Source organism: Parasteatoda tepidariorum, chromosome 2 (genome assembly GCF_982258835.1).
Source record: "Parasteatoda tepidariorum strain Cologne lab strain chromosome 2, Ptep-v5.0, whole genome shotgun sequence".
In the NCBI taxonomy this organism is placed as follows: Eukaryota; Metazoa; Arthropoda; class Arachnida; order Araneae; family Theridiidae; genus Parasteatoda; species Parasteatoda tepidariorum.
Genome location: NC_141756.1, coordinates 17,576,048 through 17,603,999, shown reverse-complemented (window position 1 = coordinate 17,603,999; position 27,952 = coordinate 17,576,048). Strand labels below are relative to the sequence as shown.

The following is a 27,952-nucleotide window of genomic DNA, read 5'->3' as shown; positions in this document are numbered from 1 at the left end:
TATTGATAGGTCCTATGAACACTTTACAAACGACCAAACTGACCCATAGTGTGTTGTTGCTCGTTTAGATCAACTTCATCTTGCAAATGCATAGTAGGCTTGAGATCTAGGGGAATCAGTAAAGTATAGTCCTCATCTATCTCTTTACAATACCTGAAGCATGACGGGAAGCATTGAAAGGTTTTTTTTATTATTGAGCTAAATTATTCACATTGAAGGATGTACAGTGTTTCCAAAAAAATGGTCCATACTGAATTACTTTTAATTTAATGAGCGGATCTTCAAGTTCTAGGACTCAATCTCAATGTTTTAAGGGGGTGACTTCAAATATGCAAATTAATAAGTGCAGATGATATTTTAAGTTACGAGTTAAGTTAAGTTACAATTTTAAGTTAAGTTATTATTTTTTTTTTGGGGGGGGGAGGGATTTTAGATACAAGTTGTAAAAAGGAATCATATACGTCGACAAAACTTTTCTTTGTTATAGGTTTTGTACAACTTTTGGTTTTTGTTATAGGTTTAATAGTTAAGGAAAAATGGTAAAACGTAGGTTAAGTCAAGGGAACGGAACGTTTTAATTTGTTTTAAACTGCTGGTGTACACTTAAAAATTATTTCAAAAACTGGATAACAACTTTTTTTTATATAAAACTGATAGAAATGATTAGCATAAACCTAATTTTAAGACATCACTTTGAAAAATCTTACATTCATTTTTTAAAAAACGTTTCCTTAAAAACCCCAAGTATCATTGTTACATGGGTGGTTGTTGACTTCCACCGGTGAATAGTCGCTTTGGTAAATGTCCGAAATATATACTAGATCTAGTTAAGCGCCTTTGCCCGGTATACCCTACACTGATGTTTTTTCTAAGCTCGAGTGCCACTGCCTAGTATGCCTTTAACCGGTACTACGAACACTGATGTTTCTCTCAATCTATCCTAAGCAGATATTAAAATATCGAATAACTATAATAATATCAAAATCGGATATACCAACTATTTCGGACATTCGCCAAAGTGACTATGTGATTGTTGACATTCACCGGTGAATGTCGACATTCTCTTTATTTCGGTCATTCACGGTAATATCAACACTGTAGTTCTCTACTGGTTTTTGAAGGTAAAAAAGTTTTGTAGGTGTTTTTTAAAAGAAATTATTTTATTACAAATTAAGATGAAGTAATTATTTTCATTTATAAATATAAAATTATTATTTCACGTATATTTTAGAACATTAAATATATGTAACAATAAATACAAGCATGTAAGAGACGATATTATTGTAAAAGTATACCATGCTCTTTCTTTACTTACGTTCAGTCCTTAGTTCGAATAAAGTATAAGCTGATTTAGTCAGGTTTTTATATAGTTTCTGCTCGTTTCAAGAGATGGCAGCACCATAAAAATAAAATCTTCTAAAATATTTTTCTTTTAACTCCAGACGTAGGAAAAGTTTTTATGTCTTTTCCTCTGGTCATAATATGATGTTAATGACTGGATAGGCGCTTCAAGATTGACATCGGAATTTGAAAATAGTCATTTAAACTACCAGTTACATTGTGTTGGAAGGGAAGATAGAGTTGCACCTGCTTTCGCTTTCGGTCACGAGATTAGACTTTAACCAATTGTTTAAAAGGAATTTTTCCTACCTTTAGCTCCACTTTAATTGTTCCCTTGATGGAATAAATAATTATGGAAATGAAATTGCCGGCAATATACATGCATTTATTTTCCCTCCAATTAATGAGACCGTGTTTGCTGCACTTTAGACAGATGAAGAAAGAAAAAAAAATTAATGTTTTGTTTGAAGAAGTATATTTATTACACATTTACTTATGAGATGAAGTGAACAAGAAATAAATTTATTCGCGAGTTCTATTCTTTTTGTTTGAATATTTCAGCGGTTCTGTTTGTGTAGGCAAGATTTTATTTCCCCCCTCTTCATTTGGTTAGCTTTGTTGCATTAGTTTTTAAATAAAATAATATACAGGGATTTTTTTTTTTGCTGTAAGCTTTTAGTAAAATAACCACTAGCTAATATTTTACGTAAGTTTCTCCAATAATTGCAGAATTTTGCTATTGGGCAAGCATGTAGCTTTTTAACAAAAAAAAAAAAAAAAAAAAAAAAAAAAACACATGTTTCACACTGTTAAATAAAAATGATGGATTCTTAAGGGAAGATGAATGATAGTGTTTTCTTTTATAATTTAATTTATGCTATTAAATTTGTAGTTATAGTTTTATTAATTAAATATTCACTTGTTTCCATTTTTTTTTCTTCTTTCAGTTAAAATTTTAACGCTGAGATTAAGTTCTAATAGGTGCCAAAAACTAAATGAGAATTTAAAGTTTGTGAATGAATTTGCAATTCTGAAGTGGGCAAACTGATTAGGTTTCAATTTTATCTCTTTAGAATTGGAAGCTAAATATGTGGAACCAAATCTGTGATATGAAATTAAAAAAAAATCTTGAGATTTTTTCAATACTTATTCATTTTCGATGTAACAATTTTCGAGAAACAAATCCTTAGTTGCATTCATTTATTAAAACACCCCATGAATTTTTTCTGTAAAAATTTTAAAATAAGACATGAATTTGAACTGCATTGAAGAGATGCTGCACCGAATTACAAAGAATAGAGGAATTTAACCCTCTTACTTAAAGTATTCTCTCCGTCGAGGAATGTCTGATGCAGTGGTCGGAAGTGGAGCACTACTAGTAGTTTAACTATTGTAGTCGCTACTCTTTTTCGTAATTTGTAGTGTGGTGAGCTACTTTTTTTTTAAAAGTAGTGTAGTGAGCAACTTTTTTTTTCGAAGTAGTGAAGTGAGCTACTTTTTTTTAAAGTAGTGTAGTGAGCTATTTTTTTAAAGTAGTGTAGTGAGCTACTTTTTTAAAATTAGTGTAGTGAGCTACTTTTTTTAAAATAGTGTAGTGAGCAACTTTTTTTTTTCGAAGTAGTGAAGTGAGCTACTTTTTTTTAAAGTAGTGTAGTGAGCTATTTTCTTAAAGTAGTGTAGTGAGCTACTTTTTTCTTAAAGTAGTGTAGTGAACTACATTTTTTTTAAATAGTGTAGTGAGCTACATTTTTTAAAAATAGTGTAGTGAGCTACTTTTTTCTTAAAGTAGTGCAGTGAACTACTTTTTTCTTAAAGTAGTGTAGTGAACTACTTTTTTTTAAAGTAGTGTAGTGAGCTACATTTTTTTAAAATAGTGTAGTGAGCTACTTTTTTCTTAAAGTAGTGTAGTGAGCTACTTTTCTCTTAAAGTAGTGTAGTGAGCTACTTTTTTCTTGAAGTAGTGTAGTGAGCTACTTTTTCTTAAAGTAGTGTAGTGAACTACTTTTTTCTTGAAGTAGTGTAGTGAGCTACTTTTCTTTAAAGTAGTGTAGTGCGCTACTTTTTTCTTAAAGTAGTGTAGTGAGCTACTTTTTTCTTAAAGTAGTGCAGTGAGCTACTTTTTTTTAAAGTAGTGTAGTGAGCTACTTTTTTTTAAAGTAGTGTAGTGAGCTACTTTTTTTTAAAGTAGTGTAGTGAGCTACATTTTTTTAAAAGTAGTGTAGTGAGCTACTTTTTTTCAAAAAAAAAATGTAGCGTAGTGAGCTACTTTTTTTTAAAGTAATGTTATGAGTAGTGCGAAACAAAAAAACAGTAGTAGCAATTTCTGAAAACCGCTTCAATGATAGTTTAGAATAGAAATGCAGTTCTAATACAGCTAATTTTTCGAATTGGATGGGTACAAATCTTTGCGGGTCCGTCAATGGATGCACTAAAAATGATCCTGTGGCTGCAACCTAGCTTTAACAGAGATTACGTATTTAGAATCACGTGTAACTATTATTTAAACTAGCCATTACGAAAAATAGATAATGTAACACTTTGGTCACACTTTCGCAAAAGACTCGTGAAACAGTGATGTTATTAGGAAAGGAACATATTTTCGATGTACTTCATTTTTTTAGAGTAAATAAAAGAGCATTAAAAAATTTCAAAGAAATTTGATAATTTCGCATTTCTTAAATTAAATATTCGCTGACAGAAAGGCGGAAAAAGTGGAAGATCAAATAAGCAAATAAATTCGAAAAAATGATTTGGAATAACAAACTGGGGTCATGTAAACATGAATAAATATTTCTACATGATTCGTTTACATTTAGTATGAGTTCGTCTCCTTAAAGTGGGGAAGTAGTTACTAAATTTCTAAGTAGTTTGTAGTCACTACATTTAAAAATAAAGCAATTGTAGTTAACTATATTTGTAACAAAGTAGTTGTAGTTTTTCCTTGTATTATGCTTTTAACGAAGAAATATTAAATGTTTGAAGAATGTCAGCACGTAATGGGCAATAGTCTAAATAGTGTTAAGCTGTTGGAAAAAATACTTCAAGTGAGATTGAAGAATGGCAAAATGATAGCAATCGGTTCGAGAAGAGTCGGATCTTTCACGTTAAATTTACATCTTAATTGCAAGAAGCTAATATTTTAAATAAAAATACATATTTCTGAAATGACGGTCCATTATAAACCTTTTGTTAAAAACTAATATTTTAATATTAGCTTTTCACAATATTAAAGCTATTATTTTAATATTTTTTGTAAAAGCTTAATTGTAAAAAGTTAATATTTTAAATAAAAATACATATTTCTAAAATGATGGTCCATTATAAACCTTTCATTATATAGTACAGTTATTTTGACACATCCTTTAAAAGAGTTTTGTTTCTAAGCTAAGCGTCCATTTTCATACGCCTGTTTAACTCTTATTTATTTAACATTTGATTTAATAACAACGAAAATATTTATCTCTGAAATGCTCTTAGTTTCTTAACTGTTTTTCTAAAACTGTAATTTGGAAACCACCATAAAATAACATCCAACACTATTTAAGAGAAAGTTTATCTTTCATAACCTGAGCTATTTCTTTAACCCTGTCCACTCGCCCAGCATATTTAACACATTGTCAAAGATTTAATTTAATTTTCCACTCTCTCAAGTTTCCGTACTCGACCTCGCAGGACAAAGGAAAAAAATAATAAATAAAAACGTTGTCTGTTGGTTTTTCCATTCTGCGCTTTTCAGAAACGGTTTAAAAGAGAATTCGTGAAATTGGAAAACATGCAAAAAAGAATATAAGAAAACGATAAAATGGTGATTATTTAGAGAAAAAAAAATAAAGAAAGAAAAATGAAGAGCAAGGAAATAAATGAATAGAGCTGGGAATCGTTTTGCCCCGTTGCCTGCTCAGGATCGGAAATAAAATAGCATAAAATAAATGTTGCCATCTTTTTATTCCGAATTCTTTGAAGTAGAGAAAAATAACTAAAAAGAACTTTCCACGCGTCGTAGTTGCCACGCAAAGAATACAAAAAAAAAGTAAATAAATTTCGAATTCTTGTGGAATGAGGCGATCATTGGGAGGTCAGAGAACTGTCCTTTTGTGGTCAAGAGCAAAATGTTAGTTGCAAAAAGTCGCAAAACAATGAAAGCGTGTTATCACATGATTTCATCGTAAAGGCATTGTTGTTTTATTATGGTTTAGGTAAAAGAAATGTCCACAAAATTTAAAGTCGTTAGAATTTCATTGTTAGAACATAAAATGAATCGTAAAAATCTTGTTTAAAATAGATTATATTATTTGGAAGTAGTTAGTCTTTCAAAGGACTTTACTTCTTTACAAAACTCGAGAAAAGTTTTTTCTTCGAATTGAATCGATTAAAAAAGCAGTACAAAGTGTTACATAATTAAAAATATTTTTAAAGAAACCTTTGCTTCATGAACATATTTATTTGTAGTTCGTCTCATAAAAAGAAAAGTAATAAGATTGAAACATATATACTTTATTTTCTTGAAATCTTTAGAAAAGAGTGTAACATTTTTAGTTTAAATAACTAACTTAAAAGTAATGTGATTAAACTAAATCTATTCACATGCAATAAAAAGCTATTTAATTTTTATTCTGGAAGAAAAAAAATCAATGATATTTGTAATGACGTAAATATAATAAGTTTGAAATGGTTTACTTTTCAAGGGTAAAGGGATTAAAATAAATAAATATATATATATTTGATTATTTTTTTGAACTGATATTTCTAAAATGAATCTTGTTTGCGTAACATTAGTTTCAATTAAACAAGTTTAATTTAGGCAGCGTGTTAAAACCAAATCAATTCAAGAACAAAAAGTCATTATAAGTTAAAGAAAATAAAATCAATAATATTTTTAAAGCCATCTTGCTTGTGGAACATGTTTAGTTACAATTAACATAAAAAAGACCTCTTTATCTTAATCAGACTGAATTGAAACTATATCAATGAAATGGAAACATATTTAAGGTTCTTTTTGGGGTATTCTTTTGAGTATTTAGTTGGTGTAGTATTTTTAATTTCCCTTTTAACTAGCTTAATGAAGTAATATGTTAGAGCCGAATAATTTGAAAAATAATAAAATATTTAGTTAAATTTGTAAAAAAATTATCGTAAAAAATTGTGGAAAAATAAATTTAAAAAAGTTTAAAAAAAAGAGAAAACATGAAAGAGATACAAGAGGACGAAAGAATTTACTCAAAAAGAGGAACAAAAAAAAAAAAATTTTTTTTTAAATTAATTGTAGTTTCTTAATGAATCTATGCCACAAAAATTGCAGTAAGAACTTAAGTTAATAAAAACTAGTTAATAATAACTAGTGAAAATTAAAAATAAGTTTTTGAGGAAAAGAAAGGACATAAAAGAATCAGACAAAAATTTTACATAAAGCGAAACACGAAGCGAAGAAAAGTTTTAAAATCAATATAGAGCAGTTATTCAATAGAACTGCATTCAAAAATGCTAAAAAAATGGAACTGAAATATAAATAAAAATCACCGACTGAAACTTATACGAAAAAAAATTGCGAAATGGACGGGACAAAAGAAGAAATCACATCCCGACGAAAGTAAAAAAAATTGAGAATCGATTTATCAGTAAAACTTCATTAAAAAGTGCTATAAAACAACATTAAAATTTAATTGAAAATCATCAACTGAAAATTAAAACAAGTTTTAAAATATGCGAAGATATAAAAAAGAACCAAAAAAAAAGAAAAAATCGGAAGGAACGAAATAAAATTTTTGAAAATCGATTTCGTAGTTTTCCCATGTATTTAGATTGAAATATGTCGTGCAAATAGCAATAAAATGTTAACAAAAATCAAGAACTAAAATATTCTTTTTTCTTTTTAAAAAAAAGACTATTTTAAGTGTAAATGAACACAAACTCTTGGTTAATTTTGGCCCATTAAAAAAAAATAATTTCTCAGAACATCATAATTTTTTTATTTGAATAAATACTTCATTTATAAGACTAGAAATAGCTCTTAATATAAGATATATTCACGCATATAATATACACACACCCGGTATCAGGAATCCTCCGACTCAAGCAGCGGGCTTTGCAGATAATCATCACATCTGCAAATTCGTTTTACAGACAGATTTAAGAAAAAAATCTCAGCATCTGCAGATAATTCTCATCAAAATTTTATCAAAAATTAATCGAAAATTACTAAGAGGAGAAAAAGCTCTTTGGGCAGTAATTATACTAATTTTGTATTTCAATTATTTCATAATAGATCCTATTCATAAATATCCAGTTCAGTGAGAGAGTTATAAAGAATATTAGCGAATTAAAAAAAAATGCTTAAATGGCAATAATTTTACAAATTTTATTTTCCATAATTCTGCAATAGCTCATATACAAAACTTTATTTGAAAAAAAAAAAAAAAGGAGATGGCGATTTAAAAGCAAACTTAAAAGTTAATGAAGTTAGTAACTGTTCTTAAAAGTAAATTTCCCAAATTTAATATTTTTTGGTTCTACAATAGTTCAGGTTGAGTCGCGATGGCTCAGGGGATAGAGCGTTCGCATTCCAATGGGGCGAACCGGGTTCGAATCCCAGTCGATGCGAATTGCGTATCCGGCTTGCACCGACCACAGCGCTGACGTGAAATATCCTCAGTGGTAGACGGATCATGGGTTAGAGTCCTCTTGCCGCCAGGCTAACCGTGGGAGGTTCTCGTGGTTTTCCTCTCCATGTAACTCAAATGAGGGTTAGCTCCATCAAAAAGTCCTCCACGAAGGCAAATTTCTCCCAATACTCGATTAAGGAGTTCTCTGGTCTATTGGATTGGGTTCAAAATTACAAGGCTACGGAGTTGAACATTAGTAGTCGTAAACCCATAAAATTGGGTCGGCTGTTCAACGACGGTTATAAAAAAAAGAAATTGTTCATGTTCATAAGTTTTCATTTAAAAAAGGATCATAAATGAATTTAAAAAAAAAAATTTTTTTCAGAGTGCAAAAAGGTTTAAAACTTAGTAATTATACTTTATGTTTCTGCAATCATTCTTGTTCATAAATTTTTGCCAAAAAATAGCGTGATTAAAAATATAAGTCAATTTAAAAACATGCCTCCTATTTTTGACTATTAAGTAATTGGTAATTTGTTTGTTTTTCCCTTGGACACGTTTTAAAAAAAAATAATAGTAATAAACAGCTTCAATAAAGTCCTTATTTATTTCTTCCTCCGCTTCAACTGAAGTTTTCCCATTTGCAGAGCCCAACATTTAAGATTTATGCTTGTCAAAAACACACTCATAAATAACATTTTCCCTGTTCATATCCTTAAATAGTAGAATATCCAAGTAAAAAAAAAAAAAAAAGACTTTATTGCTCTATAGATATCGAAAAAAATTTGCCACACATACCCCGTCTTCTACGTTCTCTTTTTTTTATTACCGAAAGAACTTAGCTGACAAACAATGAGAACAGAATAAAAAAAAAGGAAAAAAAAGACAATGAGTTTACTATCCGTCGCGTTACTTAAGAAAGCGAATATACGGACTTAAAAAAATAAGGGGAAGGGGGGGATCGAAATTCATGACGATAACAACGGATAGGCATGCTTGAAAATTTGAAAATCGCGTTCCTAAGTTCAAAGGTCTGAGTACGGAGTTGGTGCAACATGTCACTCTGAGCATGTCTTCTGGAAGAAAAAAAAAGGCATTGGTTGAAATGGCGACCTAGGGTCGACGGCTTTTAAGACGAAGTAAGGATATAGAAAATGACACTAGTCCTTTTAAAAAATAAAAATGGCTAAAAAGAGCTACGGATTTATAAGATCATTGAAGTGTAGGCGTGGTGAGATCTTCTTTTTTCACGAATCTTTTGGTATTTCGAATCGAACACTTTTTTTTCTTCTTCTTTTAGTTTGTACTGTCGTTACCTGTCTTTTTAGGGATGTCACTGAATATCTAGAAGGTCAGTCCACTTGTTCGAAAGTGATCGCTTTGCCTAGAGTGACAGTAAAGCTGCAGTGCTGACCTCCATGATTAAGTGAATGCCACAAACAAACACAAAAGACGATGTTTTATCAGACATTTTTGATCTCGGAACAATTCTGTATTTAAGATCCCCCCTTAAGGCAAGTTACAGAAAGGATTAGGAGATGCGAGGTGTGGAGTTTTTTTTTTTCTCGTAATTCTTTGAGCTGGTAAAGTCAGAACGTAAATCTTCACTTCGAATAGTTTAGTTATGAAGGTTGCAGATGGAATATGCAATAAATAAAAAAAGAGCAAAATGAGATCATAAAAAAAAGAAAGAAAAGTAAAACACGAGTTTAAAATGAAGGATATGCATAGTTACAGAGACAGCTGCAACGTGATCGCATTATTAAAAGAAACATAAAAAGTCACACGAATCGAAAGAGAAAGTGATTCAAATCTCCCGAATGAGTTCATTTGAATTAAGAACCATATCCATTTTTCGATGGCCATTCGATTGAAGGATACCACTTAGTATAAACCAAACATTTTGAATTAAAAATTAAATCAATAATTTAATAACGATTTGAGGATTTGAGTAATAATTACACTGAAATGAATAGGCAATTTTAATCAAACTGTTATGTATTAAATGAACGATGAGGTACAGATTTGAATTATTTTTAGTTAGGATAATTAGAATTGGAATTTTGGATCCTGGTTCGATCCTTTATTGCCTTATCCGATCGCAATTTGAAGATGCATTGAATCAAGATTTAAATCCTTAGCGTATTCGGATCAGTGTAAAAATTGCGTTTAGATCAGTTTATTTGAATCAGCGCTCATTCAAAATCATCATATTGCTAAGATGATTCTATTTTGCTTAAAGATACAGCAAATTTTCTCAATTTGAGGTTTGACACGACATCCCAACTTTTTTTTATAGCGTATGAAGAATTTTCATTATGGAAATGACTACTGCACTAAACTTTGTCAAATATACCTCGATTATTTGGAATTATCAAAATAAGACATGCTTTTGATAATCGAAAGATTCGGATTATAGAGGTAATGTAATTTCTTTCAACGTTTCGATGAATGATAAATTCCATTTGGCTATAAAAACAACGATAAGTTATGCCAACAACTTGAGAAAATTGTTAAAACTCGATTTGCCACATTGGCACAGAGCTCCAGTTGAGAATCGAGTACTTTTAAATCTAGCTAGTTAGAATACCGTTGGAAATTTTATTGACAATAAATTCAACCTGAAAACAACATGAAAATAATTTCCGTGGTCAGTAAACGATAGAAATTCACATTGTCATTTAGACTCAATTGCCCCAGTGGAGATCCTAGTGCTACTAGGCTTTTTTTCTGTCAAAATCTATTGACCAAGTGTATGTAGTTTTTTTCAGTTTAATTAAAAAAAAATTGTATTTGCATAAGTTTTAAATAACATTGAAATGGAATTATTAAAATAAATAGTGTTGGGTTAAACTGTTATTTAAAAGCTTAATGAGTGCTAAAAATTTCGAGTATCAGTCTATCAAATAAATATCTTTATTATCATATATAAATTATTATATATAAATATATGAAATAATCAGTCTATTGCAAGATTCCACTTTCACAGACACTAGTCCCGCAGTGGACTGATCGCAAAGACACGGTTCCCAGTAGAACACCGAAGTCAAGGATCAATGGCTGCTGTCAGTAAGCTGGTGGGTGACCACTTTGATCAACCTGCATAGGGACCGAGGCTGCGCTGTTTCGGTCCTCGTTAAACTGTTCTACCGTAAAGTGCTCGACTTCACGTGCAGGTCGTCTGGCTACCAGAGGAGGGGAGCCCTCTCCTCTGCAGATAATCAAAATTGCGATGTCAGATCTTCGGATCATCCTCAGGGATGTTCCCCAGACCGTCGCCAATAGCCCATTGTGCAGTTCTAGTGCTGCATAAATATTGTATAGTTTGTCTAAAATGAGAACTCCTCCAGACATTCGCTTGGACCTGTGGCGGTGACTATGGTAACGAGGTATGACTATTTCAAGTAGGAATGCAGGGTCACTGTTACGGAGTGGTTTCTGCTCGGGTCGACAAAAGAAAGGGAATCTCTTTCTTCGGTCTATTGTGTTAGTCCTAGAGTGAAGCTACCCTCCTTAAAATGCGCCATTCTTGTTTCCATAGCACCAGACTGACTCAGACTTTGTGGCGGGAGGAGTTCTTAGCTTAGACAGACTATATCTACCTACCAAACTTCACAGACACTAAAGGGAGGTAATAAAAGTCCAGTATAGCTAAAATACAAAACATTTACATACTAGTAAAATTAAAAGAATCCGACGTTAAGACCTGACAAAACATTTGTCATGATTATTTAGTTACGTCTGTTTTAAGTCAACATTTAAATTCTTCTAGCAAAATAAATTGCTTTTATGCACGAACCCACGCATATAAGCCAAGTATTTTTATTTTGTGATCACAAATGACTGATACGGAAAGGTTTAAAAGTTGAAATGCATTTTGCTAAAATAAATGGTTTCATTCATTCGTGTTGGAGTGTGTCACATTCATTTGAGAAGAAAGGAAGAAAAAAAAATAGACACTCAGGAAAACTATTTCTTAATCTTGTCAACTCTCAACCTGTGGGTGTTCATTCTCTTTACCTCCCCTTCAATTACAAAGCACTTCCTATAAGATTCACCTTATCAGCACGAAAAATAGAGCTTCATGTTGTTAATGTTGCAATAGTTCTTTTCATTTAATTTCTACTATCTTTGTCAGGTAGATCTATCCAAAAAGCTTCAGTTTTGAACAGCTATTATTATCCATTAGAATGTCATAACATTGCGCACTGAATTCTTAATTACCGTAAAATTACCGGCAAACTATTTGTCCTTCTATTTAGCCGTAAAATTTATGATTAAGAACATATCTTTACCTTTACGGGTTTGAAAATGTTTACAACTGGCGTGTATAAAAATAAAAAGAGCCGTGGATACAAAACTATATTGTTTTGTAACTATACACAACTATCCTAATTTCAAAACTGTTAAAAAGAAATTTAACTGGACATTGGAATTATGCTAGGCTTTTCGTTATGTAAGGGGCATTGGAACCAGGTTGTGGTTGAATAGTGATTTGTCAAGTTAGCTATAGAATGTGGCTTAATTACTTTATCTGGTGGTGCCTTCTAATGTGAGAGATGGCAAATACTAGACTTTTTGTGTAAAGTAGCTCTTTGGTTTGGCCATCTATACGCGAATGAAAGTTTCGTATTTCCGTAGTTCAGGGTCACCAATTTAGGAGGTGAAGGAATGAAGAGATATTATGGTGAAATTCAAACTCCATTAAGCTGTGATTGACAGATTAGTCCTCTCCGATGAAGTTTGTAGCAAGCTGCACCAAGCATTTATTACTATTAGATTATTGTATTAAGTGTCCGATGATGCAAAATGAAAGTATGAATTCTTAATACTTATGACAAGGCTTAACCTTCAGCTTTCGAACATTGTGCGCTCGATTCTCATTTGTTGTGAGCCTAGATGGCTCGAATAAAATTCTGATTTTTAAACTGTATTAATTGAAAACAGTCAATAAACGGTATTTCTCTTACTTGACAGTTAAAATACCATCCTTTTTAGGGTTATTCGACTGCTTCGTTTGAATACGGTAAAATAGCAATTAAATAAATTATTTTTTTAAATTAATTTTTTACAAGAAATTTCTAATAGTTTGTTAAAAAAGAAAAACAATTTGGCACGCTCAAAAAGATTGTTTTTCACCCCTTCCTGTGCTTCTACAGGGTTTTCCGCCATGACTGCCCTTATCATAGATTTTTAGAATCCTTGTTAAAAATGAAGACGGCAGCAACAGTATGGCTCTTTGAGAATCGAAAATTGATATTTAAGCGAGTGTAAAAACAAAAGTGTTATAAAAATCTTACGAATCGATACTGAAGACATCTTTTGTTTAATTGCTGGAAAAATGGTGTTGTAAAATGATTGCTAAAAACATCACCAAATTTCATTAAGCATTTAAACTAGTTTTGATGTTTGTTTTTTTCTTTGATAGCATTGTGCTCAGTTTCACTAATGTTTATATTTTTACTTCATTTAAACATTAATTTGCAAACCTCAATGTACAGTGATCCAAATAAATAAATAAATAAATAACACCCAGAATAACTTTTGATCTAATTCTCCGATCTTCACATTCTAGGACTCAATGTTAGTGGTTCAAGGGGGGGGATTTAAATTATTTAAGTCAAAAAATTAAGTTATTATGAAAAGTTCTTATTTCCTACAGTGAAACAATGATGTTTTCCAACCAAAAACTTTTCTCAAAAAATTAAAAATGTCGCTTATCATTATAATGCTCTTAAATTAGTGTGAAATAAACCCTTTAGGATTGATGATATATTATTCATTAGTTATTAGAAATTTGTTCTATCTCAATTTTAAATCGCGAAGGAATCTATACATCTATACATCTATACATAATAATAAAAGCGGCTGTGTGTGTGTGTGTGTGTGTCTGTAATCACAATATATCGCCCCAGAAGCCTCGCCCAGGCACGAAACTCGGCACATAATTGTGTTTTGACATAATGAAGAAGTATTTTTTTTCTTTTTCAAAAATTTGGATTAGTTTTTTAGTTATAAGTCATTTTGTAAGAAAATCTATGCTTTTTCGTTGCTTTCAAAAAATTGGCTGTTGCCAGCCAATTTTTTGAAAGTTAACTTAGAAATAACAAACCAAACGATGTTAAACAACAAACCAAACGATGTTGACAAAATGCGTAGAAAGCGCAACTAGATCGAAATTATACAAGCGCAACTAGATCAAAATTATAATACCTGAGCGCTTGACGTAACAATCGTCTTCAAAGAGCCATATTCAAAAAACTAGAACCCCTGAATTAGACAGGCCGACTCATCATCTATTTTTGCTTCAAAGAGCTAATGTATGCTAATGCGAACCTTACAATTGAAATATTAATTTTCGACAACTTAAACCAATAATATACGAAGGAATTAATAATTTAATTGTAAGGTTCGCATTAGTTTACATTTATCAAAGTGGAGAAAAGTTTAACTTTTGTATTAAAGATGTGGCAACATATTCGATACGTAAATAGAACGCTTCGCTTTGATATATTTGTCGCTGTTCATAATTGTTATAATAAGTTTTTCTTCTTCTTTACACGCTCTATTTTTTTTTTCTTAAGCGAAGACGATAATTTTTGTAGCGATATAGATATCGAAATTGATACAATAAAAAATTATATAGAAATAGAAATTGATACCATAAAAAATTAATTCGTTTTCGTGTTCTTTTCATGTATTTAGCATTTTAGTTTTTTTTTCTTAAGCATTGTAGCTATATAATATATAAAATAGGAATTTAAGACAAAATTGCAGGACAGGAACACTTTAATTGTCCACTAATCTTCAGATTTCCTGCTATGTTTTAAAAAACTTTATTTGTGAAAATCTTTAGCGTGGCGGACAGCTGGCCGCCTCAGGCGGCTAGTTTTAAATAAATTGAGCAATAAAAATCTGATAGTTAAAAAGAAAGTAATTGAAATTATAAACGTAATTAAGATATTTAAATTCAGTAGCAGAGTTTTATCCTTCAATGAATGAGCATAGGAATTAGGGTGACAGGATGAAAGCATGATTCTTTTTCTTTCTTTTTTATTTGCATTTTTAAATGATAAAAGGCGGGGAAGAATTTTTTAAAGGGAAAAAAAAAATTTCTACCGATCTATCATGATTGACGTCAAACTAAAACGCTTTTCTTATGGTATTGTTTAAAGATTTTTGATGTTGCCAACAACGAGTGGGTAATAAGAACGGTACGATATAATTATCTATTCCTTAGTTAAATAAACAAAGCTGTTTGAGGGTTCGTCTGCTCTTCTCTTCCATCAGTGATTGTTCTTTTTAACAAAAGAAAGTTGAAAGCTCTGCTATGTATTTTCGTAATTAAAAGACCCATACAAAGGCTCTTTCTTTCTTCGATATGATTAAAATATGGGGGAAAAAAACATGTTATTAACATGTCTTATTTCGTATAAAATTCTTAAATTTTTTTTTTAATTTTTTTTTTTTATTTTTTTTATTGTTATTGATTTGAAATGAAATAAAACAATTATTTGATCAAAATTATAGCATGTTTAACATTCGATTTTGAAATCGTTTGATGAAAATTGTTCAGCTTCTTTGTTTTAAAATAGGAAAATAGTAAAGGCGGATCTTTCTTTTCGTTTATTATAGTACTGGCTGAATACCCATTCTTTGTATGGGGTGAAAAGACCGAGTAAATTATCTTTAAATCAGTACTTAATAACAATACAAAATCAAGCACTAAACTAAAAGTCATATATTTCATAATTAATTTCAACTTTCTTATTTATTATTTTTTGTTCATTCCGTTGGCTTTACGTTACTTGATTAAACAAAACATGCGTTTAGTAATTCATTCTATCAAAATAAAGATAAACTGTAATCAATATCATTTGGCTCGATGCTTTCGCTCAGACCAACTTATTTAAATAAAAAATTACCGAAGTCAAGCGATTTTTTTTCTGATCCCTTTTCCGAAATGGGTGGTTGCTACTTCAACCAATGAATGCTGACATAGTCGCTTTGGTAAATGTCCGAAATCTATACTAGATTTAGTTAAGTGCCACATTTACATTTGCCCGGTATGCCTTACATCAAAGTTTTCTCAAGGTTCTGTACCACTGCCAGGTACGCATTTAACCGGTACTTCGAACACTGATGTTTCTCCTATTATATCCTCAGCAGACATTAAACTGTGGAAAAATATAATAATATCAATGAATAAATTAATATCAAATCGGATATAACAAATATTTCCGACATTCACCAGCAAGGTGAATATGTGATTGTTGACATTCACCGGTGAAAGTCGACATTCTCTTGATTTCGGTCATTCATGGTATCTTCTATGTTAAAACTGCGCAGTAAATAGGTACTAATTATAATAGTTGTAACTTCATTGGTATATTTGGCACTTATTAAAGTGTACTAATTAGCACAATACCAGTAGTATTTATTACCAAAATTAATGAGGCAAATGGTGATTTTTTACGTTACTATTAAACGGATTAGTACTATTTCTCTATTACTTTTGCTTCTCAGTATATAACTTCTTTTTTTAAATTTCAAATACAGTTGATTTTCAAGTATTTAGTTTTGTAGAAATACGTTTCAAAAGCATAATTATATAGACATATAAAAAAAAAACACGTAGCTTAAGATTACTTAAGAAATAATTTAGATACGTAGTCCGTCTATGCAACCACGCTTCAGTGCAGTGTTTCCCAAAGTGTGGTACGCGTACCCCCTGTGGTACGGGAACAGTTTAGCGGGGGTACGCGTTCTTATGTGAAATAACTTGCTACAAACGAAAATTTCAAAAAAATTTATTTAAAAACAAAGCTAGCCATGAAAATTTACGATTACCTATTTTTCTATTGGCTATTTTTTGCAGAGTTAACAGTTAATAATTAGTGGTGTCAACAGCCAGTTGTGATTTTTAACTTTCGTGCAATTTTTTATAGTAAAAAATACATTCATTTTTTATTAGTGGCACAGCGTTACGAAAAATTTAGGAAGGGTACGCAAGAGTCATAAGTTTGGGAAACACTAGAGGATTAATGAATAGCTAACATAGCGAATAAAAAATATTTAAATATCTAAAAACGCACCAGAATTTCATTTTTTGATTCATGAGAGCTATAAGCAAGAAAACATCGCTGACGTTATCTTTAAAATCGCTTGTAGTTTTATTTCAATTTATCAAGGGCTCAAAGCCATTGAAAATATTCCATTTCCTCTTTCGCTCATCAGTAACGTATTAATACACCTCATAAAAGCACATTTTTTGCCTATTTTATTGCCATTATTGATAAAACAAATGTTTATTTTAGTGTGCCCTTCTTCCCACACAGTAAACAAACACATTTTATAGTATGAACATAAAAATTATGTCCCAAAATAGCTGAGACCACACATGGCGACTCTTGCTTAAAATGTCGCCGAATCATTTTCAATTCTAGTGAATTGCTTACGAGATCATCGTCCTGGGCACAGTTTGACGTCGCCCATCCTCGCACTTAACGCCTCAGTTGTCATTAGGCTTGACCCCTTTCTCTACTCTTTATCTTGATATGATATAAATTTAACACTTTTTTTCTTGCAAACACAGTAACGTTTGTCTAATAAATTCAATAAACGATTAAAAAAAGAACGCGTCTAAATTTATTGGGACATTCTCTGCTGGTGGTCCTCTACTCCCCCCCACAGCAAGACACGCGCTGTTGTTGGACCACACGCAATGAGTTTCGTTTTATGCAAAGAGTTTTTTTTTTATATTCCCAGCATGGAGGAATTTTCACTCATTGGAAGTTGAATTTTTAATACTTGAATCACACTTTGAAAGGCAAATGAAAATATTTTTTTTAGGAATTACTATTTCACTCTTAAACTTTAAAAAAAAATAGATATGGTAGAATTCCAAGCGTAACAGAGGGGAAATCACACGGGTATTTCATCCTAAAAAATGTATTAAATATATGCGAAAACAAAAAATTGTGCAATAGTATGCTACTTTAAGGTGCAATCTTTAATTTATTTGCATAAAATAATAAAAGAGCTACATAATTTAATTGCCAGGTAATTAAAAGCGTCCGTAACAGAGGGGACAAAGAAAATCCCACATTTTTTCCATGCACTGTTATTCCCGCTATATTCATCCTAAACATTATTTGTAATTTTTTTGTAATGATCACATTTCAAGGTAAAATAAATTATTATAAGACTTCTTAAATTGCTTACACATTTTTATTAACTTCAAAAAATGCAAAGTAACAGAGGGGAGATTTTGCAAATTTGACAAATAGTTACAGGGAAATATCATGCCATTTAATTTAACATTGCACCTTAAAGTGGCATATTATTGCATAATTTTTTGCTTTCACATATATTTAAAGGTCAGGGTCACAGTACCCAAAAAAATGACAAAAATACCAAAATTTTTTTATTGCTTATAATAAAACTTCAAACTATTTCAAATGTACAGAAAAAAATTCATCTCTCTATCTACATTTTTAAAAAAGTTATGAATGATTTTAAATTGTTCTAATACAGAAACTTGCTCAGCAGTCTGACTTTAAAGTGCTTTTTCGCATAGATGATAATTTTGTGTCTTAATCTTAATTAAATCCTTAAGGAATTTTTTCTATTTAAGATAAAGCTTTGAAGTAAACTTTTTTATCTTGAGTATAATATACTTATTTAAACTGTGCATGGAATAAGCATTTTATGAGGTATTACAACTTTTACGGCATGTTATATATACCTAATAGGAATTTTTACCCTTTTTTTTCTACTTTTTTACAAAATAATCTATAAAAAATATTCTAATTGATATATCAACAAATGAATGCACAAAATTGTTAAGATAAATATTGCAAGTACTATGAAAAAAACTTTTTTTGAAAATATGTTAAAATAAAAAAGCCTTAGGGATTTAAAAATTTAGAACTTTTTCAACTTTTTTTAAAATTTAAAAAAAATTAAGCAGTTTAATCATTTTTTGAAGATAAATTATTGATTATAACTTAAATGACCATGTAAAGCATCCTCAAAATGAATGATTATAACTTTATTTTAAAAATTTTTTGCAAAGGTACTGTGACCCCTTAATACATTTTTTATGATAAAATACCTGTGTGATTTCCCCTCTGTTACGTTTGGAATTCTACTACTGGTTTCAGTTGGCATGGAATTCAACTATGTCATGTGTTTTAATGTACGAAAACAAATTATTAATAAAAATTAAATCTCAGTGTGATTCCCGCTCTGTAGGTATGGAATTAATGAATACATTTGTAGTATTTATTTAGGCATGAAATATCTTATTACCAAATGAGAATACATGAAAATAATTTTAATATTTTAAAAAAAAATTAAATTGCCTCTGAATCAACCTTAAAAACAACGTTGCATGCCATTAAATCAGAGGAAACAAATTGCACTGATAGTCTTAGCGTTTTATAAAGTACGGAGCAAAAATGTGAGACTGTTAAAAATGCAATGCTTCATTTAGGTGAATTAAAATAAAAATTCTAAATTAAAATGCCTCTTATCTTGTCTTAAAACGTTATATCCCTTAGACAATATTTCATTATCATCAAGCGATTTTGTGATTTGTTTTAAAGTGTGAGTATTACTTTGTTAGCATTACTTTGCTGTAACAAAAAGCCGTTTTTACAGTGAATTCTTGCTAGTTATTCAGAACTCTAATAACAGTTTTTTTTCCATGCTAAGCATGATATTCTGCACTTATCATTTGCTGAGAAGCGGAGAGGTTTTCCAGATCCTGGTCTTCTTGGAGTTCCTTCGTTTTTTTTTCATGCTAGAAATCCCTGTTCTTTTCAGTTGTGGGGAGAGTTATACTAACACTATCACCATCCATCTATGAAAAGATACTGGAACATAGAATCGGGTTAACATGTTTTAAATACTAGTGAATTGGAATTGTATTGGTAGACGCACTACAGAACTCCCCCACCGGAATTTTATCTGTGAAAGAATTCGATGAACGGATACCACTAGTTCTTTCATTGCTGTTTCGTGAGAAGTCGGGATGGTTGTTTTAAGATCACCGTACATTTGAGTGCTGATAGTTGAGAGAAGTTCACGTCCGTGGTCACTCATGTGTTGCCATTAGCAGTCGAGTGTTTAGAGGCCGACGTTGTCTGTGATCGAGACTGAGTAGCAACAGCGCGAGGAGGTGGATAATGCCGCAGTCACAAGTAGCAAGTCAACTGTTCAATGTGGACCATCCATGGTAAGAGGCGTGTTCAAATCGAAGTTTCTGTCAAGGAAGGCGTGTTCGCATCGCGTCTGGGTCACCAATGTGGGGGAAAGTCATATCGGCAATGTCAAAATCTATCTGAGAAAAGGTACCCCAACATAGAATCGAGTTTACATATCTTATATACTAGTGAATAGGAATTGCATTTTTATAGAGGTAGACACAATCATTTCCATCAGTTTTTGGTCACCATGAATACCCACGTTTATCAAAGTCTATCTCCTTTCTCGCCTGGGCATAATGCTTCACTCAAATCGAAATTTTAAACTAAAATATATTTTTAAGTTTAAAATTTTGATTTTTAAAGAAGAAATAAGCTTTGTAGATTAGTTTCCCCATAATATATTTTATTATTAAAAATAAGACAAGACAAGAATCACCAAAAATGCAAAATTTTATAAGTCTTTTTTTTGCTACGTACTGTAATAATAATGATAACAAGGCGTATAATATTAAGCCACGTATTTAATTCATCCAATTTCATTCTCAAGTTTATTTAAATTATCAAAATATTTTTCGAAGAATTTGTGCTTCTTGGTATGTAGAATATTTTACGCTAGAACCATATCTTGGTGAAAGAAAGTAATTTTCTTTTAAGAGTTATTATTTTACTCCTAAACTTGAAAAAAAAATTTTTGCCTCGATTTAAAAAGAAAAAACTAAATTAAAATCTCAAAAGTTAGCTTGTTTTTAAGTCAGAGGTAACCTTTGAGATTAGCACGATTCAATTAATGTTCGAGAAAGTTTCTGTTCTTAGAAATGAAATTTTTTACTCTTGAACTCTAATTTGAAAGGAAGAAGAAGAAGAAAAAAAAACATTTTTTGTTAAATTATCATTTTACTCTCAAACGTGAAAAAAAAACATATGTCATATGTTTTTTTACATGTGTCATTCCCTATTTTAAATAAATTCCGAAAACTTTATTAGCCATTTACTAAAAAGGAAAAATGCTGAACACTTTTATTGAAAGTTTTCGTGTAATGATGTGCCACATTTTTAAATTGTTGAACAGAACGTCTCTTAAGAGCTATTTTGGTAAAAAAAAAAGCATTATGATTTTGGTGAAGTCGATAAATTACTTATGTGTACTGCACTGTAATCTAATAAAAATTTCGTAAACCTATCTAGAAGCAATGCTAATCGACAGCATGGAAACTCGGCTGGAAGCAATACTAAGGGAAAGCAAATCTTATCATTATAATAACCAAAACCTTTCAGTTACGTGCACGTGCGAGATACAAGTTGTGTATCATTTTAATTTAAAAAATATTTTGTTGTTAGATTTATTGTAAAAACATGTTGTTAGATTTTAAATGTTTGAACAACACACTACTACATATTGAATGCATGAAATAATAAAACAGTCATTTTTATCTAATTAAATTTGCTTCCTTTAAGGAATTAAAGTCAAAACTCTTAATTTAAAGTTAGAAATTTAGTATCAATAATGTTTAAGGAAGTTTTCTTTCAGTTAGATATTTTATTTTATTTAATCATCAGGTTTTTCCTTCCTTTGATTACATTTACATTTCTATTTTTCATAACAATTCCGACTTAACTAAATACAAATAATGTTACAAGTCATCGCTTTTGCACGTGATAAACTGGATAATTTAGTTTTATTTCTTTTACTAACAAAGGAAATATTAAATATAAATTTACTTTCTTCATCAACATGAGTTTTATGATAGAAAAAATGGAAAAAATTTAGTTTCTCCGTCGAAACTAGTTCAACAAGTATAGTTGGATAAAAATTTCATACGTACCCCAAATTTTTTTTTTGCAGACCTGTGTTATTAAGCCTTTTTAAAATCATAACATCTAGTTTAAAATCTATAATTTCAAACCAAATTATATGCTGCAAATCTATGAACTTATAGATTCAGAGAAAAATGTAAGATACGAGATACAATTCAATCACACATGAATATTTAGATTGAATGAAATTTATTATGAGCATGCTTTCAGTATTACATTGTTCTCACTATGTTCCCAAATAAATCACAATTAATTAAAAAGTCAAGAATTTAGGATGTAAGACGGTATAATGTTTATCTAAAAGCTATTCAGGTTCCCTTAAACAAAAATAAAAGTAGTCAATGAAATCAGTATTATTTTGTAGACAAAAAATTATGTCATGAAATCTTTCAAAATCCCAAAAAATGTTGCTTTTAAGACAGAGTTTTATTTATATTTTGCCACCGAAAAAATTATTATACAATTGAGTGTTTTATTACATTCCTCGTGCAGAAAAATTGATTGCTTTCATCCTTTCGATGTGACATCTCTCAACTGCTCCATTAAAATGCACCCATGCATTCCTTCCGCATTTCACGGAAGATTCGACACATGTGACCATACAGTTGACCAATAAAATAAACACCTAGATAGTAAATATCACAAAAACAGCCCACATGTATCAAAACAGATTCAGAAGCACTCCAAAAAATTACTTAACAAAAAAGGTTGCTTTCAGAAATGTTATCTTGAGAACATTGCAATTTCGTTGCAAATGAAACTTTTACAATCGATTTTGGAAAGGTAATTGAAAGACCACATTAAAAAAAAGGAAGCACTTCGATAAATACAGAGAAAGAACGAAAATAAACGACCAGATATCGCAGGAACAAGCGCAAGAAATTGAATGTTACACAGAATCTTCCAAATCAGAGTGGACCTAAACATTACACAGCCTTAAACGAAACCTAGCAGGACTTAGCATGGGATGCGCTATAAAAATATTACATAAACATAAATGAAAGGTTCTGATAGATGCTGGAAAACATCGAACTATATTTGGATTCATAAGACCAGGAAAATAAACACCCAACAAATAGCAAACAAAACTGTGTCACACAAACTAAGCTATCCATTTAATATTGAATCAGAAGCATTTTAAATCTATCCCCAACAGAAATTAACTGAAACATCATTTCAAAAACATTTCTGCGACGTTATCTCGGAATTGTATCACTGAACTAGTAAATGAAGTGTTTTTAGGCTTACTGGATTTCGATGGTCTCAGCGTATATGAGTTAATAAAAACGCCTCGTTGACTTTTTTTGAAACGTTTCAAAGCGTAACAAAATATTATTTGCTATTATTGGTGTTATTTTTTTTAAACTGAAAAGTAAATTTTAAATTTTGAAATGATTCGTGAATTTTAGAAAGGTATATAGTGATCTACAATGTTATGATTACTAACTGTGATTATTCAAAATGAAAGTTAATTAAAAAATAGTTTTCTTAGGCTTTCAAAATTTCCGCTTTAAAATAATCCAGATTAAATTTGTAAAATGCGTTAAAACTTAAAGGCTAACAACATTTTCATAAGAATGATTTTATAAAACAGGTTCAAATGTTATTACCTTAGAGTACATCATCCCCCCCCCCCCAATAACTCGATACTTTTCCCAGAAATTCGCGCTCTAATCCCCTAAAAATTTATCTATTTTACTAATACGAATTTGAAGTCCATATTTGAGTTATAAGAAATAAAATTTAATTATATATATATACACTACCGGTCAAAAGTTTGCGAAAATTTTGAAATCTACAAAAAAAAGTTCTAAATTCAAATGTTCATAGAACTGCGAAAAATCATTCAAATGGCATGAAAATTTGATATGTTCTAAGGTAAACTCTTTACAGTTAGTTACATATGATCAAATTGCAATACTTTGCTTTTTGCGAACTGAATCCAGCTTTTCATCATGAGTTGTTTCTATGGTGAAAAAAGTTGTTAAGTTTGAACACTTGCCAAACTTGCAAAAAAAATTTTTTGTACTTTCTGTTAATAGAAAATAGTTATTTGAACAGTTCTATGTAAGTCCTCAAAATTTCAAATCGATTTGATTTTTTTTAACGAAGTTATAGAATTTTGAAAAACATGTGTACTTTTCTCGATTTTTAAGCATTCCACATTTGGTCTATACATCTTCGACCAAAGAACTTTTTAATTTTAATGTTTTCTATATTTTCAAATAATTAATATTGATTATAAAACAAATATTCTTATTTATTATTGTAATTATTGTTACTACAAGGAACTTATTATGAATATAATTAAAACAATATCTCATAGATGTCACATTTCATCTAAAATTTGTTTGTTCTTGCAAACGATGCTCTGATATTTGAATTGAAGTCAGTTATGGGACATTTTACAACAGGAATGGAACTCTATATCACTTGAAGTGATTAATGGTTTATTAGAACGAATGCTATGCATATGTAAGGCTATAATAAAAGCAAAAGGTGGATGGTTCGAGGAATCTAAGATTTAAATGTTAATTTATTTAATTACAAAATACGAATAAGAATATGTTAAATATTTGACCTGTTGTAAATAAAATAGTTTAATAAAAATGCAAATTTTTTATACTATTGTTATTATTTTTTTAGAATTATTTATGTAATTATTGTTATAACTTTTTAATTTAATGTAATATAAAGTAAAAATATCACAACAAAACTAATACAGGTAAGCAATAAATCTAAACAATAAATATAAACAATAATAATTACAATAATGAATAAGAGTATTAGTTTTATGATAAATATTAATTATTTGAAAATATAAAAACATAAAAATTAAAAAGTTCTTTGATAGAAGATGTATAGACCAGAAGACTGCATATGTGGAATGCTCAAAAATCGAGAGAAGTACACATGTTTTTCAAAATTCTATAACTTCGTCAAAAAAAATCGGATCGATTTGAAATTTTGAGGGCTTACATAGAACTGTTCAAATAACTATTTTCTATCAACAGAAAGTACAAAAAATATTTTTTGCAAGTTTGGCAAGTGTTCAAACTTAACAACTTTTTTCACCATAAAAACAATCCGTGATGAAAAGCTGGATTCAGTTCGCAAAAAACAAAGTATTGCAATTTGATCATATGTAACTAACAGTAGAGGGTTCACTTCAGAACATATCAAATTTTCATGCCATTTGAATGATTTTTCGCAGTTCTATGAACATTTGAATTTAGGCCTTTTCTTTGCAGATTTAAAAATTTTCGCAAACTTTTGACCGGTAGTGTATATATATTTTTTTTTACGTAGCTAGTTTGAAGCAAAAACTTTTTTGAGTTAAAATAGCTGAAAAATGTCAAAAAGATTAATGAAAAATGTTGGTAACCAATAACTAATATTTTAATCGCTTATAGCGATGTATATATAGTTAATATAGCAGATAACGTTTTTAAGAAAGAATATCAACGCATACGTAATATATAATAATACTTCAAAGTTTTAAACAAAACTTTTGAAAATTCATAGAACTTAGCACATCGTTTCCGATAACGATTGAAAGTTATTCGAATTAAAGTTATTTACGTTTTCGCTCAAGTTGTGATGATTCGAAAAACGTTAGGCGTAAATATTACGGTTTGCTGTCAAGATACTTTAGATTAATATTCAATTTTAATGAATGTAAGTTTTCTTCTGAGGTCAATACTCTTACAAATGAAATATATACATTCCATATCATTTATTTTTGTTTAAGTTGCATTAGATATGCTTGGAACATTTGATATACAACCATGCTGGAGATAAAAATTTTGCCTTTCACGTCGTTTTTTGAAGTTCTATAGTGAAAGAAAATAAAAAGCCACAGTTTAAAAGCCTTACACTCGAAGCAATGCGATGATTTTAAACTATATATATCACCTTGCCGTGAAGAATTGTCTGTGCTTTAGAACGGACAAATAACTTAAATATTTTAAAAGTTATTGAACTTTTTTAAAAGTCGCCAATTTGGCGATATTTTTCAACCTAATTGAAAAATTTTCAAAATCCCTGTCTTATTCTCAGTTTTTACAATTTTTTATGAGCCCAAATAATTCAGTATCGGGGTAAGTTTTTAAATATTGAAAAATTAAACCACAAACGCTTTTCATTTCACAAAACTTCGGCTTTTCTCCAATTGACGTTTTGCACCATTTTCAAAATAAGCGTTGACAGCGATCGATGGTTTTAGATAGGCTAAACTTAACCTATAGTTTGTCTAAGCTAAGAACTCCTCCTGCCACAAAGTCTAAAGCCGTCTGGTGCTATGGAAACAAAGAATGGAGCATTTTAGGGAGGGTAGCTTCACTCTAGGACTAACACAATAGACCGAAGAGATTCCATTTCTCTCACCGACTCGAGCCGAAACGATTAAAAAAAAGTGACCCTTCACCCCTACTTGAAATGGTCATACCTCGTTACCATGGTTACAGCCACAGTTCCAGACACGTTTAAAATTAAAATTAATTACAATTGAATTAACCTTGAAATAATTTTAGTCACAAAAAGCAATAACGATTTCTCAGCGTTATGACTCCCCTGCATAGAAGTGAACTCTTCTGAAGATCTTCTGACGATGGATAAAGTTATCTTTGATTTGCCTATGTAATCTTCGAATACTCCGCTTTACTTCAAAAAATTTGATCCGCAATTCTGTTTTCATGTTTTAGACTCCCCGTGTGAAGTTCCGTTTTCATAATTTATATTCTCACGAGTTAATGCTGAATGAACAAAGATAACTGCCAAGGGTAATCTTATGTCTGTCATAAAAAAGAAAAAATTACGTAGCACTAAGGGCTATTGGTAATGGTCAGAAAACATCTGTGAGGATATTCCAAAAACATGCCACCTCCTATTTTGGTAGCTCGAACACCAGCGTGTGAAATCCTGGTGGAACAATTTAACGAGGACTGATACTGCGCACCCTCGGTCCTTTATAGGCTGATGATCAAAGCCCGCTCACTGACCGCAGTCAGTGAAGCCTGACTTCTGCAGTTTACTGGGAAAAGATTGAAGAAAAAAAAACGCAAAAATTAGATTTTCTAAATGGACAAAGAGAGAGAATATAATTTCTATGAATAACAAGAATAATGACCTGACACTAATCTACCATTCCCTTTGTTTTGAGATATTATTTAGTGAGTGATTGATCCGTTCATCGAATTTTTGATCGGTAGGCATCACCCAGAAATTATATCTCTTCATCAACACACTAATAACCACTTATAATATTTTCTTATGACGCAAATGCGTGTTCTTTACATTCAGAGATGATAAATTAATTTTCTATTATTAAATTTCATTCTCATCTAATCAGACATTTTTTTCTTCCAGAACTATTCCTGTGAGTACAGAGAATGGAGAAAATAGCACTCAACGATGTCCAACTGTCATCCAACTGTCAACATCTATTGAAACAATAAAGGACGGAGAAATCGTATTGTCAGCTCAAAATGCCTGCGAAAGTATGTTGATTGAAATACCAGCTGAGCACAGTTCGCCGAGAGAATGTCCCCCCACACATAATTCCGGGGTTCAGGAAGAAGGTGAGGGGGGTGAAGACCTCCCCCACCAACGACCGATTGAGGACATTTTGCAAGCGCTTGATCAGCTCGTGTTGCCAGCGCCACCTCGAGAAGTAGAGATTAACATTGAGTGGGAGGCTCGAGGTCCGGTGAATATCAGGGAAAAAAGGGTCGATCCCTCGACTGCTTCTGGCGACGGAAGTACAGATTCTGAGACGGAAGGCCTCTCTCCAGACAGGAAACTTTCGATTGAAAATCTTCTGAAGGAAGTGGATGAATGTCTGAGAGAAGAAAATGGTAAATATTATTTAGCTCATATGTTTTTGAAAACATACTGTGGAGTGTCTTACCACTACAAATATTGAATACCAATTTCTTAGTATATAAGACATGTTAACTAAATTCTACATTGAGATGCCTTTTGATA

At 30.7% G+C, this 27,952-nt stretch overlaps 1 protein-coding gene across 2 annotated transcripts in view; it reads left to right on the top strand.

The window, feature by feature from the left end:
* Nucleotides 1–27,952, top strand: part of LOC107441572 (uncharacterized) — a 346,324-nt gene that overhangs the window by 114,013 nt on the left and 204,359 nt on the right. For both annotated transcript variants that reach the window (XM_071177198.2, XM_071177197.2), the window contains exon 5: nucleotides 27,335–27,822. In XM_071177198.2, the coding sequence (XP_071033299.2) occupies nucleotides 27,335–27,822 (488 nt within the window). The remainder of the gene's footprint in view (nucleotides 1–27,334; nucleotides 27,823–27,952) is intronic.